The sequence below is a fragment of the Erpetoichthys calabaricus genome, chromosome 5 (genome assembly GCF_900747795.2).
Source record: "Erpetoichthys calabaricus chromosome 5, fErpCal1.3, whole genome shotgun sequence".
In the NCBI taxonomy this organism is placed as follows: domain Eukaryota; kingdom Metazoa; phylum Chordata; class Cladistia; order Polypteriformes; family Polypteridae; genus Erpetoichthys; species Erpetoichthys calabaricus.
In genome coordinates, this window is record NC_041398.2 from 176,917,313 (window position 1) to 176,937,084 (window position 19,772).

General features: G+C 37.0%; 1 protein-coding gene across 1 annotated transcript in view; it reads left to right on the top strand.

Annotated features, from left to right (window-relative positions):
* The first annotated feature begins 1,911 nt into the window (after positions 1-1,911).
* Positions 1,912-19,772, top strand: part of dlc1 (DLC1 Rho GTPase activating protein) — a 445,543-nt gene continuing 427,682 nt past the window's right edge. Inside the window, exons 1-2 of the mRNA XM_051927797.1 lie at positions 1,912-2,155; positions 11,558-12,602. Coding sequence (XP_051783757.1) covers positions 11,598-12,602 — 1,005 coding nt within the window. The 5' untranslated portion in view covers positions 1,912-2,155; positions 11,558-11,597. The remainder of the gene's footprint in view (positions 2,156-11,557; positions 12,603-19,772) is intronic.

Here is a 19,772-nt window from a genome sequence, read left to right on the forward strand (position 1 = left end):
AGCACTGCTGTCTCACAAAAAGAACATCTGAGGTTTCAATCCCAAGCTTTTCTTGCATGACGTTTCCATGTTCACAATGTGTCCATGTATGTTTGCGTCTGTGAGCGGGTTTCCTTCCACAGTTCAAAGACATGCAGGTTAGATGTATAGGTGATGCTAAATTGACCCGAGTGTGTGTGTGTATTCACCCTGTGATGGACTGGCACCCTGTCCAGAATATTGTTCCTGCCTTAAGCCCTATGCTTGCTAGTATAGGCTCCAGTCCTCTGCAACCTTACTAAGCATTAAACAGGCTTAGAAAATGAATATGGTATGTTTCATTAAATATTATTGAAAGCATACTTACTGCATATAGTTTAATGCAGCAATATGCTTTGACATTGAGCGTATATTAATATACTTTATAACAGCTTGCCCTTTTGAGTATCCTTATTTAATGAAGCAAGATACCGTAGGCATAAATCATTAGTTACTGGGACATTGTAGTAACATTAATTATGTGAAATCAGTGATACTGTAATTTGTTCTCCTTTGTGGCAGATGAACAAATGTACCCACCTTAAAAATTCCTGTTCCGGAATGTTCAGAGTTAAATGGAACTTTTAATGATAAAGATACATTTTAATAACAAGTAAGCATCCCCAAACTGAATATCTTCATAAAAGGATACCCTGCCATAAATCAGCAAATTTTCCTTGAAGTATTAAACATTCTTCTTGGTATATAATAAAATTAATACACTTCCCATTTTTGTACTGTATTTTTTATTCTTAATTATTACTTTTGATTTGTTTCCTAGTATTCCAAAAAATAAATAAATAAACATGTCCTTTATTTTAGGTGAAATATTGTGCTACTTGTTGATCATCCTGAGTTATTTTTCATACTAAAGAGGGAATTTAAACTAAAATGCAATATCAGATATGTGAGTATATTGAATTGAAAAATGTGGTGGGCTGGCGCCTTGCCTGGGGTTTATTTCTTGCCTTGTGCCCTGTGTTGGCTGGGATTGGCTCCAGCAGACCCCCATGACCCTGTAGTTAGGATATAGCGGGTTGGATAATGGATGGATGGATGAATTGAAAAAAGACAGTATATAGAACCTGTTGAACAGTGTTATTTAATAAATTGGTAAAGGTGTGAAATCCTACAGACAAAGCACCATTCATTCATAACTTCCTTATCCTTTTGGCTCTGTTCACTTTGAATACTTTCAAGGGGCTGTCAGTTTAAGCTGAACTGCGTATTTGTTTTATGATCTTTAAATACCTCTTTTCTTTCTATATTCTTACAAAACAAAGTCATTTTTGACAATTGAATAATTTCAAGAGTTTTCAATAGAAAATACACATCATCTGCTTATAAGATAAATGCACATAAATTATTTTAATATTATAAACAAACTTTGTGTTTTTTATATGGTTATTTTTGCTTCACTCAAATAGGATATTATTTCATTAAAATGTGTTCACCTTTGCTTTGCCAAAATTATGATCCAGGAATGTTTATATTTTTGCTAGAATGGCATTTTCCCTTGGAATGTCTGTAAATGTGTCTCGGTGCAAGAATGCTCCTTTCTTTTTTGTCTGTTTTGCCGAGGATGCTTGTAGGATTACAAGCAACTGTTAAAACAGCTTCAGTGTTACTGCCAAAAGTGGAGAACTCCTTTAACTTATATCCTGAGCTCTGCAAAGCTGCATGTCTGCTTATAATCAAAACCAAATGGCCAAAATTTAGTTCCCAGCCTGAGAGACACCCAGGGCAACTGAAAGGAAGTCATTCTGCGAAGGCATAAGAACGCAGAAAATATAAACAGATGATCCTTTAAGAAAAGCTGAACAGCAACAGGGGATGTAAAAGATGTGGGCTGTTCCAAAGATATGATTCAGGCTTTGTCAAACTGGAAAGAAAACGACATCTACAAGTGTTAGTGTCAGCAGAATTTTAATATGATCAAGATGGAGACGGTCTTTCGGCTGTTACAGTTCTGGATTTGTCCAACTCTGGAGACTTTACAGGAAAAGTAACTGCAGCAACTGCCATAAAAGATACAAATGTGGATATGTAAATGGAGTAGGTTTGCTTTAATTAATCGATGAGGTTTATGTTTGTGGAAAGAATCTATCCCATCTTCACCTTTGCTATTCGATGAGCAGTAAGTATCCTTCTGACTTTATCATGCAGTGTACACGTGTAACTGAAGCTTAAGTTTGAATATCAGCTTTTTTAGGTGAGAACTGCATGTAAATGACCGGTTAGTTTTGTTGTTTTACAAGTTGACCACAAAAAATAATAAATTCTGTATTTGCTAATTATATTTGACATACAGACATAAGGGCAAGTTCACATGATATTGCATGCACTACATGTGTGAGAGTTTATTCACAGTTTACATATATGTCTATATATATGTATATAAACACATATATATATTTGTAATTGCTTATGTAATTTAATTGTTTTTTAGTGGAAGTGCTTAATAAGAATGACATGAATATAGCATATATATATATATATGTGCTGTATATTTTATATACACATAGAAACTATATGTGTACATCCATCCAGTTTTCAAACTTGCTTAATAAATATAATTCTGTAGTGTCTGGCTATACAGCATTTTACATCGATAGATAGACAGACCCCGTGGCTGAGGGTTACAAAGAGAAGGTTTAATAGTGAGCAGTTGCATGATTGTTTATGGGGATATAGTAATTATCAGGAGAAAATTTAGCAGTTTTCGAGCCAACAATTGGTCTTAACTTACATTCCGCTTTAAGCATATATTGCAGGAGTTAATGCTTTGCTTCACCCTCACAGTTCTAGCATTGTGAATTCAATTTCCACAATATCTTTGCGGAGTTTACATGTTCTCCCAATGTCTTCATGGGTTTTTCTATGGGTGCTTCGGTTTTGCTCCCACATCTCTATGGACATGCAAGTTAGTTTAACTGGGAACTCCAAATTAACCCCATTTTGAGCGAGTGTGTGTCTGTGTATATACCTTGTAATGGATTGGTACCCTGTGCACCCACCTTGTTACTAGGATATTCCCTGGCTACTCATGACTCAAACTTGGCTTAAAAAGGTTGGATAATATATATATTTATATGTATGCATACGTACAAATAAGTGGATATCAATGGAAAAATTTCAAATGTAGGTCTATTCTGAAAATTGTAAGGTTTGAAACATATGGTTTTTTAATGGTAAACCATCATTACATCTGTGAATATGCCTATACTGTAAGTATGCACAGAACATCCATAATACATGTGACTATTCAATTAAAATTGTCTTTGGGATAAATATGTATTTTTTCATTTTCCTTTTTTTGAATTGCACTTTAAATTACACAAATATCCATTTACGTTGTTATGGTTATATGGTCTTATTTACAGTTTCACATCAGACGGACCCATTTCTAATACACATTTGACTTATTCAGTGGACAAACGCTTTTAACATTTTTATTTTAAATCGCATTCAGAGTGCTCTACCTAGTCCAACATGAGCATGCTGCTTCAAGGCAGGAAATACTTAACAGGCAATGTGGGTCTGGTCAGCATGCGGCCCCCCTCATGCAAAACATTAGTCTGAAGTTTGTAGACAGGAGTCACAGGAAAAAAACTCTTGACAGAACTCAGCCCAGCTGAGTTGCCTTCCAAGAAGAGTTCTTTTCTCACAGCTGCATTTGCAGAAAAGGCTTCAAAACGGAGTGCTCATCTTTCTAAGGAAATGTATGCTATATTATTTTGACAGCTACAATGTTGGCTCTCAGAATGTCATGAACAGCAGATAAATAATTTCCGCTCTTGTTCTGAATTAAGGTAAGCATGCCTTTCACAACAGATACTGTGTAGTACCTGCAGACCAGATGTTGTGAAAAGCTCTTTTTCTTTCTTTCCTGATGTGCATTCAATGCAGAGTTACATAGGAACAGGAGATGGCAGCTGCTTATTTGTTTCAGGAAATGTTTCAGTAGTAATTTTTTTGTATCGTTTGTTAATGTATTTGTGCTAGGAATTCCAACTAGCTTATGAAAGAGAAACAAAAACTGAAAGGATTCAAAATCAAAATGCAGATTGTTACTCTTTGATTGGTGTCATTCTTACATTTACATTAACATTTATTTACTTAGTAGACGCTTTTATCCAAAAAAACTTACAAAAGACGTCAGAATAATAAGTGAGTGAACATCAGTCTGGAGGATTGTCTGGGAACAAGTGTTACAAGAAAACTATAAGCTAGTTATGAATCCTAGGTTACAAAATCTAACAGCTAATATCAGTTAGACAAGAACTCACCAAACAAAACACTCTCCTCCTTAAAAACACCAAGGGAGTCAGAATTTTGAATGGAGGTGGGTAGCTTGTTCAACCATCCATGAGTTACACATAAAAAGAGTCTGGACTGAGATTTGATACCACTCAAAGGGGGCGTTATCAGACACAGTTTAACAGCAGACCTGAGTGATCAAGAAGGAGACTGGGACCTCAGAAGTGTCTCCATCTATAGGTGTACACCCACTGACTACTCTGCATCAAGGAAAGTTAGCGTATTTATGGCAAGTACTAAAGAAGGTTAGTGTATTTAAAAAAAAATATTTGCAAATTAAATGCCAATTTATTAATTATTATTATTATTATCACCTGTGATGGGCTGGCACCTTGTCCAGGAGCACCTTGTCCTGGTGGCGTAGCTAGAGTTTGTGCCGCTCAGGGCGGGTCGGTGCTTCAATTTGCCGCCCTCCAACATATCTGAATATGTTAACCTATTTAAATAGAAAATTGAAATGACATATAGAGAAAAATTAAGATACATTTTGCATAGATTTATTCATATACTAGCAAAATACCCGCGCTTCGCAGCAGAGAAGTAGTGTGTTAAAGAGGTTATGTAAACATATATATACATATATATACATATCTACATATACACATATCTACATATACATATATATACATATATACATATATATATATATACATATACACATCCACATATATATACATATATATATATATATATACACATATCAACATATATATACACATACATATACACACATACATACACACACACATATACATATATACATATACACATACATACATATACATACATATATATATATACAGACATACATACATACATACACACATATATATATTTACATATCTACATATATATACATATCTACATATATATACACATATATATATACATATCTACATATATATATATATATATATATATATATATATATATATATATATATATAAACATACATATATACATACATACATACATACATATATATATATCCAAATCCGCGCGCTTCGCAGCGGCAAAGTACTGCTTTTCAATTTTTATTAAGAAGAAAAGAAAACCTTTTTAAATTGAGGGAAAATATACCAATAACAATTTGTTGAGGATCTGTTTTTTTGTGAAGCTGCCTTTACACAGCCTCTCCGCTGTTTTATAAACGAACGCCATATAAGGCCGTCCTTTTTCCTTGCTTAGCGGTTCTGTATTGTTTTATTGTTCGTTTATTACGATTGTTATAGTTATTGTGTAGCTATTTGAGACTCACTTTTCTGTTCAGGTAACCATTTCCTTTATGTAATCCACAGATTCTCCGCTATTTTTTGTTCGTTTATTACGATTATAGTTATTTATTGATTCCCTTCTTTAGCTGACTGCCTGCTCTATAAGGCGCTCTGCTGTTTTTTTGTGAAGCAGCCTTTACACAGGTTCTCCGCTGTTTTATAAACGAACGCCATATAAGGTCATCCTTTTTCCTTGCTTTGCCAAGGAAGCAGCCTTTTTATTTAATCCACGGGTTGTCCGCTGTTTTATTGTTCGTTTATTACGATTGTTATAGTTCTCTTTGTCAGTTCAGCACTCCGGTTGTAATATGACCAAGCCGTGCAAGCTTGCTGTTGAGAATGCAACGTATAGTTGTACAGGAGAAAAGCAATCTTGCGTCAAATCAATGGCAACCTTTTGTAGGTCTATGAACTTAATTTAAACTTTAGGTGTACATGGTGCTTTGTTTCCGAAGTACCTGCACTCATGAAAATGTCTGTATGCGTCAGTCGCTTCATATTCTTTTCCTACATTATCAATTGTGTAATGTGTTTTTTGAACAGGTTTGATTCATCGAAGTGATCACTCGTGCTGCGTTCAGTCAGTTCACGTGAGCCACTCTCTTGTGTGATGTTGCGATGTCCAAGGCTTTATTTAATGTTAGCTAAAACCCGGCACTTAAAAGTTTCTCGCTACAGCAATTTTAACTCCGTTACAAAGTGATCCAAAGTCTCGTTTATACCTCGTGTCTTCTCATTAAACTTGTATGTCGCGAATATGGTATTGCAAACGGCAGCGGGAGCGTTTCTATAAATTGTGTAATGTGTTTTTTGTACAGGTTTGATTCATCGAAGTGATCACTCGTGCTGCGTTCAGTCAGTTCACGTGAGCCGCTCTTGTGTGATGTTGCGATGTCCACGGCTTTATTTAATGTTAGCTAAGACCCGGCACTTAAAAGTTTCTCGCTACAGCAATTTTAACTCCGTTACAAAGTGATTCAAAGTCTCGTTTATACCTCGTGTCTTCTTATTAAACTTGTATGTCGTGAATATGGTATTGCAAACGGCAGCGGGAGTGTTTCTATAAACTTAATTTAAACTTACAGTTTACACCGTGCTTTGTTTCCGCAGTAGCTGCACTTATGAATATGCTTGTATGCGTCACTCGCTCGCTTCTTATTGTTTCGCTGCCTTCTCAATTGTGTAATGAATGTTTTCTTCAGTGCTCTTTGGGGCTCTTCCTTGTTTTGTACATACTGCGTTCACAGTCAGTTCATGTGATTACATGGGAGGCGTGATGACGCGATACGCAACTCCGCCTCCCACGGCCATCGAGCTGCAGTCTATTACAGTATATAGACAAAAAAGAGGTTCCAGTTATGACCGTTACGCATAGAATTTCGAAATGAAACCTGCCTAACTTTTGTAAGTAAGCTGTAAGGAATGAGCCTGCCAAATTTCAGCCTTCCACCTACACGGGAAGTTGGACAATTAGTGATGAGTGAGTCAGTCAGTCAGTGAGTGAGTGAGTGAGTGAGTCAGTGAGGGCTTTGCCTTTTATTAGTATAGATACAGAAACAGCAATAATTTTTCACATATAATTATTTATAAGCATCAACTAGACAAGAATATAGTATAGACACACTGATAAGCCATGGTCTAATTATCTATAATAATAAAAGGCAAAGCCCTCACTGACTGACTGACTGACTCACTGACTCACTCATCACTAATTCTCCAACTTCCCGTGTAGGTGGAAGGCTGAAATTTGGCAGGCTCATTCCTTACAGCTTACTTACAAAAGTTAGGCAGGTTTCATTTCGAAATTCAAAGCGTAATGGTCATAACTGGAACATATTTTTTGTCCATACACTGTAATGGAGGAGGCGGAGTCACGTATCGCGTCATCACGCCTCCTACATAATCACGTGAACTAAAAACAAGGAAGACATTTACAGCACGAGTCACACGCGGGAACGAAGGTAAATGACGTTAATTTTTGACTGTCTTTTAATACTGTGTAAGCATACATATTAACACATGTGCAATTAAACGTGTGCATTTACGGGGTGATTTCTCAGGCTTAAAAGCTCGCCTTTTACTAAAAAGGTAAATGCAAAACTATTTTCAATCACTTTATTGAAACGCTCCCGTTAAGGATTGCAATAACATATTCGCGAGATAAAAGAACGAAGTAGGGGGAAATGGAGGAACAGCCGCAAACAGCAAAGAGCAAAAAATTAATTAAACAATTGAGAACGGAGCGAGTTAAGCATACAAGCATGTTCATAAGGGAAACAAAGCACGGTGTAAAACGTAAGTTTCAATTAAGTTTATAGAAACGCTCCCGCTGCGGATTGCAATAACATATTCGCGAGATAAAAGTTTAATGAGAAGACACGAGGTATAAACGAACCACACGCCGTGGCGCAACGTTAGGGGCAACAGTTTCAACCATTCTATGATCTGCTTCTCGCAACTGAAAGACGGCACATGGCGGATGTTAGCCGACTTGCTGACCACAACGTTAGGGGCTTCAACTATGGCGCTGACGCCACATCTCAGTGCCAACACTTTGCAGACTGTACTTAAAAGACACGCCCTCCTCACTGGACAGTTAAAAACACCAATCAAACTAACGATGACATCAAGTATTACCCAATCAAAAGTAGGAAAGGAGGCATCTTCATAAAATGCGTGTGGGATGATTTGCATGAGACGCTGCTTTAAAAAAAAAATGATAAAAAAAATACGGGATAAATCACGTCCAGTATTGATTCAAAACGGGACGCGCAATTTCATTCTCAAACGCGGCACGATTCCGTATTTTAAAGGACGGGTGGCAACCCTACAGTGCCAGGTAACCACCCATACAATCACATTGTGATTCAGACTAGGAATGCAATGAATGTAATTACCCCGATCTACATACAAGGCGAAAGTCTTGCAACATTCAAAGATGATGGTTTGGGATAAGTACACCATACAACATAAAAGAGCTTATGAAGCCTTGAACCGAAAAAAGCAAGATCTCAGAGATCGTAAAAAAAAAATAGGAGGTAATGTCGTTTTACTCGCTGTAGATTTTAGTCAAACATTACCAGTTATTCCACGAGGGAGACCAGCAGATGAACTCAACGCGTGTTTAAAATCCATGCTTCTCCCACGCTCGGTTATATGTCGCGTGTTCTCGGGTAGGTGCACCAAAAAATGTATACATTTAAGCATGTAATGGGCAAACAAAAAATGAGGTATACCCGAAGGCACTGCAGTAGTACTTAATGTAACTTTACTTCTTAAATGTTAATGTTTTACTGTTTAATAATTTATACGCTTCTTATATGTTGTTCAAATTCTTTTATCAAAATACCACTGACAGCGCAATGCACGATAACATGGAGTGAATACACCATACGCATCCGCCCACGGCTGCCCTGCTGTGTGCAGATAGGAGTTGATTCTACAATAAAATAAAATAAAGATAAAAAGACTAAAACAATCATCACCCATAAAGCGTGTGTGTGTGTATATATGTGTATATATATATGTTGATATGTGGATGTGTATATGTATATATATATATATATATATATATATATATATATATATATATATGTAGATATGTATATATATATGTGTATATGTATATGTGTATATATGTTTATATGTGTGTGTGTGTATTTTATATATATAAAACACAGCAACACTCATAACAATGACAACACAATTACATTGACAATCATGTTACGTTATTTTTAAAATGTTTCCTTTTTTTTTCATAACCTCTTTAACACACTACTTCTCCGCTGCGAAGCGCGGGTATTTTGCTAGTTAGTTTAATATAATTACGCCGCAAAAACCAGAACCAGTGTAGTGTACAAGTGACAGGTGAGGATATTTTCTGCGCAGAGCAAGAAAGCATTCAGATTGATAAAGAAACAAAATTATAAATTGTAAATTAGTTGTTTATCTTCCTAGAAATTATTATCGGTGTAATGTTTATTTTTTTTTGTTATTGCCTCATAAATTTCAACTGCTGTGTCTGATGCTGTCACAGAAGGTCAGTCTGAAAATTATTTTTGAAGCATTTGTGGATAAAAATCAGAGAATTTTACTTTTTTCATTCATGAGTGATATTTTTCCGAACCCTGCTGCTTACACATGAATTGTACTGAGCCTTTTGGCCAATAATCCGGCCCCAAAAATGTGCTGCCCGGGGTGGACCGCCCCCTCAGCCCGCCTCTAGCTACACCCGCCCCTAGCTATGCTACTGCTCCAGCCCCCTGTGACTCTGCTCATGATTAAACGGGCTTGGAAAATGGCATGGTATGGTATTATTCTTATTGTCACCTGATTTGGTAGTGTTATTTGTAGCCTTTAATTGCCTTTAATTTGACGTTTGTTGTTTACTTTAAAGTTAATGAGTATTGCAGCAGAACATTACTCATTACACTACTGTGGAATCTTTTTGGATAATTTTTTTTACATTTACACTTGTTTATCTGGCTGATGCCTTTATCCAAGGTAACTTAAAGCATTTTAGATACAATTGATTACATTTCTTTTTGTTTTTTTCAAGTTGGGACACAAGCATGTGAAGGGACTTGCAAATAGCTACATGGTGTCAGTAGTGGGATTTCAACCCACAATCTCATTGTCTAAAGTCCAAAGTCTTAACCACTATGCCGCACTGTCTAATTTAACAATTGTTATATGAAATTAATAAAAAAACATTAATTTCTTATTGCACATTTATTCCATCAACAAAGAAGTAAAATTTGTTTAAGTAATGAAGGATGATTCTGGATGACCACTCATACTAAAGGCAGAGTTAACAGACAGGTGATTAGCAAATTTAAATCATTCCCGTGCTTACATATACTTCATGGATTCCTATTTCTGAGATTAATATAACCGGGCTTTCTAAGATACGTTAGTGTGTGTGGATAACTGTACTCAGTCTCTTCCAGTTACTGTCAGATAATTTATTTCTGCCTGCAAAGTTTTTTAAAACATAGCCAACTCCTTAAGCACACATAAAGGAGTGATTAATAACGTATTACTGTATTTCACATCTGTGTCTGCCAGTTTATTGGTACAAGCTGTAATAATCCCACTTAAATCAAAGCCATTTAGGAACATCTTTTGATTTAATTCACTGATATATACAACTTGAGCTTGCATGATACCTGGAGCCAAAAATCAGCTTGGATTACTAAACCAAAATGGATGGGTTATTTGGAACATTCTTAGCACAAACAATGGTTCACAGGAGTCGTACATTTAATTTTCTTATTAATGTGTAAGTTTTCTGTGAAACACATTATAAATGTTAAACCATCCTCATCTATTTATGTGTACAAATGCTAATGTCTACATTATATGTTTTGTCCTAAGAATTTATTTTCTTGTCATGAGAGCATTTAAATTCTAAGCTTTGACTGTCGCAATATCTTATGTCTCATGGTCTAAATTGAAAAGTATATGGCCCTGGGGCACTATCCAACCTTCAGTGTGTTAGAAAAAAATCCAAGATAAATGTTGCCATTTCAAAGGCAAAGCCAGCATTTCCAATAAGGATATAAATCAGGAATTTATAGGCAGCTGCTTTTCCTGGTAAGTCTACATATTTATTTTTTTTAAATGTGCTATTAACACATTTTCTGTGGCAGTATAATACTTTTTATATTTCTAGCCCATGTTACAGGCAATTTTAAAGCCTCATGTACATTATCTGTCTGTACTCCCTTACCAAGTTTTGACATGAAGGTAAGATGAGGATGTTCATTTGTTTTGGGGAAACTGCATAGAATGTAAGCATCAGAACCATGTGATGATAATTATCTCAGTGCGCAGCAGCCTTGTGATTTTGGAAAAGTGTGAAATTGGAATTCACTACAGTGATGGCTGTTTATCTATCTGGCTATCTATCTAATTTTATCTTCATTTTATGAATTATTCTGCAGGGAACCACATCCACTGGTGCTTTGTCTTTCATACTTTTCCATGGAATACATGCAAATGTCCGTTAAAGAGACTGTGGCTACTAGAAAGAAAAGCTGGGAAGAACATGTTACTCCCTGGACCCGAGTACAATACAGTTTCGATGATTTAGATCTAATTTGTTGTCATGGAATTTACAATCATGACTTAAAAAGCAATATGAGGTCAAATGACTTGTCAAAAGCGGGTAGAAGGGAAAGATGTGCATCTTTACCAGAATGCTATGATGAGTCACTTGCTGTGCGATATTCTTTCAATAAACTGAGTGTGAAGACTAAAGAAGTTGATGAAAATGCTAATCATTCTGAAGATGCACACCTTATATCTTTTGATGGCAGCACAGAAACATTAGTTCCATATACCGATGACAATTCAGAAGTTACCATAAAGGAAATGAAACACATAGAAGGTCATCAGCATGATTGTCTGGGCGCAAGTCCCCTAAATGGTGCAGTAATTAAAAATGACTCAGGCACTTTGAATAAAGTAGAAAATGAGGAACACTGTGAAAGTAGAATTGGTTCTCACCAAATCCCCAAGGAGGCAATAAATGACAGGAATGAGGAAAATGGAATAGGACACCAGGATCACTTGAGACAAATGATGGATAAAACAATATATGGTAATTCTGAAGGCGGAAAGGAAAAAGATACCAATGACTATTCAAATGGAATTTGCGAAACAACAGAATCTGCAAAAGATCCTGAAACACTGGGAAAAAATCCCATCAACGAAAGTATATGTAAAATATTAGAAGATGAGAGTGATTGTTTCAGAACGTTAAATAAAGATTATGAGCACAAAGTCTTAGAATGTCTGAGGAACAAGGAACAAGTTGATGTACTCTCTAAAGAAAATAGCAAGCCTCACTCAGAAGATCTGGAAATAAATTTGCAGAATGACAGCAGTACAATGGTCTTAAATGAGCACCCAAAAGAAAATAATTTTCATGAAGTCATAAACAATGAAAATCTCTACAAATCCCCTGTCAAACTACGGAAAAGAAAGGTGAGTTTTGTTTTTATGCATATCAGTATTGTTATGCTTTGTGTTTGAATAACTACCTACTGGTATACCTTTACAGTATATAGATATTATAATCATATTAAGTCAGTTAGTCAGTCATTTTCCAACCCACTATATCCTAACACAGGGTCACAGGGTTCTGCTGGAGCCAATCCCAGCCAACACAGGAACCAATTCCGGGCAGGGTGCCAACCCACCGCAGGACACACACAAACACACCCACACACCAAGCACACACTAGGGCCAATTTAGAATCGCCAATCCACCTAACCTGCATGTCTTTGGACTGTGGGAGGAAACCGGAGTGCCCAGAGGAAACCCACGCAGACACGGGGAGAACATGCAAACTCCATGCAGGGAGGACCCCGGAAGCGAACCCAGGTCCCCAGGTCTCCCAACTGCGAGGCAGCAGCGCTACCCACTGCGCCACCGTGCCGCCCCCATAGTATAATCATTAATTTTCACATTATTTTTTAATTCTATAATGAAACAATATGGTTCACAATTCTGGTCTGTCTATAATGTACATTTTTATTGCTTAGTATTTATGGTTGAATAGTTCAAGAATATTTTATAATTCTTTTTAAAATATAAGAAACATATCCTTTAATGTGAATCAAATATTGATCAGCTTTACATTAAAACTTCCTCGTCCACCTTGTTCCACATAAAAACCTCTGACTTGTCAAGGCATGGGCTCAACAAGACCTCTGAAGGTGTTGTGTGGTATCTGGCACCAAGATGTTAGCAGCAGATTCTTTAAGGCCTGCAACTTACGAGGTGGATCCTCTATGGATTGGACTTGTTTTGTCCAGCACATTCCACAAATAACCAACACCTTGAACTCTTGGTCATGTTCCTCAAACCATTCCAGCGCAATTTTCGTAGTGCGACAGGGTGCATTAATCCTGCTGAAAGAGGTCAATGGCATCAGGGAATACCATTGTCATGAAAGGGTGTATGTGGTCTGCAACAATCTGTAGGTAGGTGATACATGTCATAGTAACATCAATATGAATGCCAGGACCCAAGTTTTTCCAATAAAACAAGACATTGCCCAGAGAATCACACTACCTTGGCCGACTCACCTTCTTCCCATTGTGCCATCTTTTCCACAAGTGACTCATCAGACCAGGCCAACTTCTGACATTGCTTCATGATTCAGTTCTAAAGCTCACATACCCATTTTAGGCACTTTCAGCGGTGGACAGAGTCAGCTTGGGTACTCTGACTGGTCTGTGTCTACGCAGCGCCATACACTGCAAGCTACGATACACTGTGTGTTCTCACACTTTTCTGTCATGGCCAGCACTAAGTTTATCAACAATTTTTCTACTGTAGCTCCTCTGTGAGATCAAACCAGATAACCTAGTCTTCTCTCCTCACGTGCATCAATGAACCTTGGGCACCCATGACCCTGTCTCCGGTTCATGGATTGCTCTTCCTTGGACCACTTTTGGTAGGTACTAATCACTGTATATTGGGAACCCCCTACAAGACCTGCCATTTTAGAGATGCTCTGACCAAATCATTTAACCATCACAATTTAGTTGCTCAGGTCTTTACGCTTGACTATTTTTCCTGCTTCTAACACATCACCTTCAAGAGCTGACTGTTCGCTTGCTGCCTAATATATCTCACCCCTTGACAGGTGCATTGTAACAAGATAATCACCTGTTAGTGGTTTTAATATTGTGGTTGATTGACAACTACTTTTTTTTTACAACTTAAAGGCTACTGTTCACCCACTTTTGTACTTTCTGAAAGAGTCATTAATATTAACATTAGTCAGCTATGGATTTGATCAATGGATTTCCTGAATCCAATTTTCCCACTACTGGGCTGTGGAAAGCAGAAACTCATCCTAACAAAGTCATGCAACTCTGGGACACAAGGCCCATTCAGGGCATACTCATGCATGCACCTGCATTCACTCATACTCTGACATTTTTTCACCTACTTGTATTTGGAGGTGTAAAGAAAGTGAAGTATCCAGAGAAAACCCATGCAAATTCATTTTAATGCACTTTAGTCATTGTTGAAATATTTTCAACCAACAGTGATATCTTTGCATTTTATATTTGTTATAATTCAGGGCAGAAGCTTGCAGTTTTTAAGATTGTAGGTAGTATTCTATTTAGGATCAGGAAGACACACATTACAGTTTTGTTTTGTTCTCTTTGATTTTGTCCAGTAATAGGAAAAAGTTAATATATTTGGTTATATTATTTCAATGTTTAATTTCCATTTGGTATGTGCAGTTTCCTCTATCTCTCTTTTACTAGTAAATACGGTTTAAGTAAAAAGTCAGTTGATCAGCTTTTTCGTGTTTTTGAGGATGTAGATATGAATAACAAACAACCAGAGAAAAGCCAAACGGATACATGGACAACATGCAAACATCACAAAGAAACCAAACAGGCATTGGGTTCAAACCCAACACAGATAACCCCTGAGCCACCATATATAAAAAATAAACCCTAAATAAAGTGTAACACTACTGTGATAGTTCCTCCTTCTCAGCACAGCTCACCCTTCAAATCTTGGGCTAAACATGGACTGTGTAGAGTGTCTTTGAGCATTTCTCTAGGTTTTCTGGTTTGTTTTCAGTTGTGCAAAACTGTTTCATTAACTCAGCTATGTGAATGTTAATATGAGAGTTGGTGTTCCTTGTGATGTACTGGTGCTTCAGTTAGACCTGGTTCTACTAAGTACATAATGCTTCTGGCAAAGGCCCCAGTCTTCACTGACTTCTGATTAGAATAAGTGGGTGTAGGAAATGAAAGAATGACAATAGAAAAGCATATAATGTATTTTAGAATAAGTATGTATGCATTTTTAACACGTGGATAGTGTCTACTAAAAATCCATCAGTGCACAAAATGAAAGGCAAGACATTAGTAATACTGGAACTCTGCAATATTGTCATATATGTGATAGGAGGGAGAGAATCCTTCCTGTAACATGTGATTATGAGAAAGACGCAGCGGAGAAGCGACTCCGTTAAGAAATTTTACTAAAACGGTGTTTTGGGTAGACTTGACTTCTTTATCTTGTTATGCACAACAGGAGCATGTGCTGTTGTCCTCATGGCTTTTAGTTCACACAGACCATGTGTGCACTACATATTTAGTATTCTAATCCCTGGCATTTGAGACTGAAAACTGCATCATCCTGATTGGAATTTGAATTTGATGTATATCAGATTTACAATGTAGCATACCATGCACTAACATTAGGCTAAAATTCATTAACATTTTCAAACTTTCTTGAGTTGATCTTTTAGTGGTGAGTGGGTGAAAGCTGCTGAGGATACGTAAATAGAAGAAAGATTTCTATAGAAGGTATAGGGGTATTTCAAAATAGGGAACCATGTTCTGAAAAGGATTGTGCTTAGTATTTTAATCATGGTTAATTAAACGACTAAATTAATTTGTTTATTTATTTATGTACTGGATGCACAATGCCTTTAAATTAATTTGTTTTGTTATTTATGTACTGGATGCACAGTGCCGTAATACCCACCAGTCTATTCTCAGTCTACCTACTGGTTTTCTATGGGCATTCCGTATTCACATGACTTTTATCCAACCACTCCAGTTTCCTCCAGTGTCAATAAGTATGGATATGTGCCCTGTGATGCGTTTATGAGCTTTCAGGGCTTATTTCCTACCTTGCAGATAGGCTACATTTTCCTATAATCCTGTAGCAGCATACGCAGATCAGGAAAATTAATAGACGGATGGATGGATGGATGGATGGATATTTGTTTTTTACTATACTCGAGCCATGCTTTAAACTTACACTGTGACAGCTATGAAATTTACAAGATGGTAAACTTCTGTTCAAATGTGTTTAGTTTTTGATCTTCAGAATAAGGAAAGTGATTTTCATGTTTTGATTTATTTTTAATTAAAAGGTATACAGTATATACCATTTCTAGTATGCGAATGAATCAGTAATGTATTCATTTTCTTCAACCACTGAGTTTTAAGCAGTTGGTGCCTAACCACACAAAAGAAGAAGTCAGTAAGGAATCAGCCCTGAATAGAATAGCATAATTTTTGTAAGGCATTTATACTTACTTAGCTTGGGCCCATAAAGAGTTTTCAATTAATTTAGAATATCTGAAAAATGAAATAGATACTGGAGAGACATCAGTGCTAATCTGTGCACCACTTCCTTGAACATAACTAATACACTGTCATTTTTTCCAGAATTTTTTTGAATAAATGTAATCTATTTAACTATAAAGCACAGCCTTTTTCACTGTTTATACACACCTTTGCTCTTTAAACCATAAACTTGAAATTTGGTAAGCAGTGACTCCTCACATAAATCAAGTTTTTGACATACTGTACAGCGTTAGGCTTTGCATTCCCCGAGTGCAGGAAGGGCAATGAGGGCCAAGAAATAATATAATGTAATCAATTGATAAAAGAACAGCACCATGCAGGTTGTAATGGTGCTGTGACGGTTGTGACGGGCGGCTGGGTCTCATGCCCGGCTGGGACGCCCCTGCTGCATATGTTCCGAGGGAGCAGCCATGGGCTCCTCAGTACCTCCCCCGGGACGCTTGGTGGCAGCCTCCCTGGGTGACGATGGTGCCTCAGTTTCCCGCAGGGCTCCATGGGAGATGGAGTTCTCCACAACCCTGTGGGGATCTGGGGTGGCCACCAGGGGGTGCTGCATGGATCCTGGAGCCAACCTGGACACCTCTACAGCCTCCACCCGGAAGTGCAATTAGCAACAGGTGATCAAGCACCTGGAGCACTTCCGGGTGGGCTGTAAAAAGGGCCAGCATCCACCACTCAGGAGCCAGAATCGGGAGGCAGAGGACAAGGTTGCCTGGGAGGAGTGGTGGTGCCAAGGTGGAGGATTGTGTGTTGTGGGTTCAGTGCTTTTGGGACTGTGTTGTGGCTGGAGAAAAATAAAACTGCTTGTGTGTTTTTACACGTGCCTCTGTGTCAGTCTGTGCCGGGTCGGCTGTTATATAGCGCCTTTTACACTGGCGTAATCGGCAGGATTCTGGCCCGTCCATTTGGACCAGGACCTATGTTAAAAAATTGTGTGAAGGCCTGGCATAGCAAAGCACAGCAGCGCGAAACTTGCAAATTTGACATACTGAGTAATGTTACCGAATTGGAAATTGAATCCATGTTCCTGGAGCTCTGAGGCAGCAGCATTAGCCACTGTGACACCATGCTGCTATGAAAGCAGCCAAAAATGCTGAGTCTTCTTTTAATAATGGAGCAATTTTTTAAATATATAGTATTTATTCATTATTATTGGTTCATTTTTTATTTTATTTTTAAACTGCTATACAAAACTCTTGAACTCTCTGATTCTCCAAAATCACGAATTTTAAACTAATGACTTTAAAGAAGAATTTGTAAAGTACTCACTGAGCACATTAAGTAGAAAGGTACACATATTCTAAATTGTTTTTCATTGCAAGTATGTTTAGAAATCAATATGGAAGAATACAACCAGGAAAATAAAGGTTCTCAATACTTCTGCAGAAATAAACTAAGTGTATCATATACATTTCGACAGAAAACTAAAAACAAATTGTGGCAAAATGTTCACATTTTAAGAACTTTAAAGTGTAGCTTGACTGCAGTAATGATAGTATTATGTGACAAAAGGTATTCATCATGAACACAAAGTAATTAAGACTCACAAGCAAGTTTAGGTTTTCACTGAAAATCATGGGAATGTCATTTTATGACCAGGTACAGTCGTAAACCTTTGTGACATTTCCTTTTGTGGCAAAAGGTGTCACATTAAATATTTCTTTTTCATGCATTAGTTGTTAAAACAGCTTATTTTTGTCATCCTAAGTATGTTTTAAAAACCCACATTTTTTCATATTACATCCTCAAATTTTTTGAAAATTCTTAAAATATAAAATGAAACATACAGTATGATAACATCCAAGGATCAGTCTTTATTTTGTATAGAAGTTTTTCAGTCCCATAAGGTATACTGCAAAGCAATAGAAAATACATAAATAAATTGATAAAAAAAGCAACACATAAAACAAATATGGGAGCATTTCGGTATCTAAGGTAATTAGGTAGGGGTCTTAATCTTGGAATTGTTCAAAGGGCAGTATACCATATATACTCGCGTTTAAGTTCTCCCGCGGATAAGTCGGACTTGATTTTACTGTAGAATTTCTGGTATTTTATAATGTCGGTCATATAAGTCGAATGCGGAAAATACACGCTATTGATCCAAGAGATTATGATATGCTAACGCCCACCTGAGAGAGTAACCACGGAGCACATTGCCTTTTCTTGTATGTATTGTGCCTACGTGACCACACAGGAATACCTGAACTATTTCGAAGCGATGTTTGCACTGTTTTGTTTTTTTTTGTATCTTACACCCTCATACACCTTTATCGTAAGAGTATCTCTCATCTACGATGGAACGTTCCATCAAAAGAAACTGGTTTTAAATTAAAAGTCATTGAAGTGGCGAAAGAAATTGGTAACTGCGTTGCTGCAACAAAATTCAATGTGTCTGAGAAACTGGTGTGAGATTAGAGGAAGCAAGAAGATTTAAGTATCGCATTTTTGAACGGGTGCATAAGTGTGGGTCTGATTTTATGATCAATTTTTTGGGTTTCAAGACCTGACTTATAGGTGAGTATATACGGTGAATGAGAAGCAGCAGCAAAGATCCAGTATTACATGTACTGTGAAGGATGGATATGTTAGTAGATATAAAGTGATTGGACATTCTTTAATTAAGATGATGACACTTTAAGCTGATGACACTTCAAGATGCATCTGTGCTTTATAGAGTTTTAGAGAAAGTCAGCAGGTGTCTATAAACTTAAGACAAATGTTTCAGGTAACAGGAGACACAAGGCCACCATCTGGTTAGTTAATTGCTGAGTTCTCCAATTTTCTCATCTAGTCATTTCCTAAAAGTGATCAGGGCATTTACTTGAACTAACAGTTCACTCCAGACACTAATAACCATTTGTGTGAAGCACTGTTTTTGTTTTGTTTACATCCACCAGTATCCACGAGAATGCAACTCAGAACTAACTAAAATTAATGTGATAAGTTAATCTCATGAAGAGATTTGATCAATAACAATTCTGCAGGCATGAATTAGATTCCCAGGAGAGGGGGG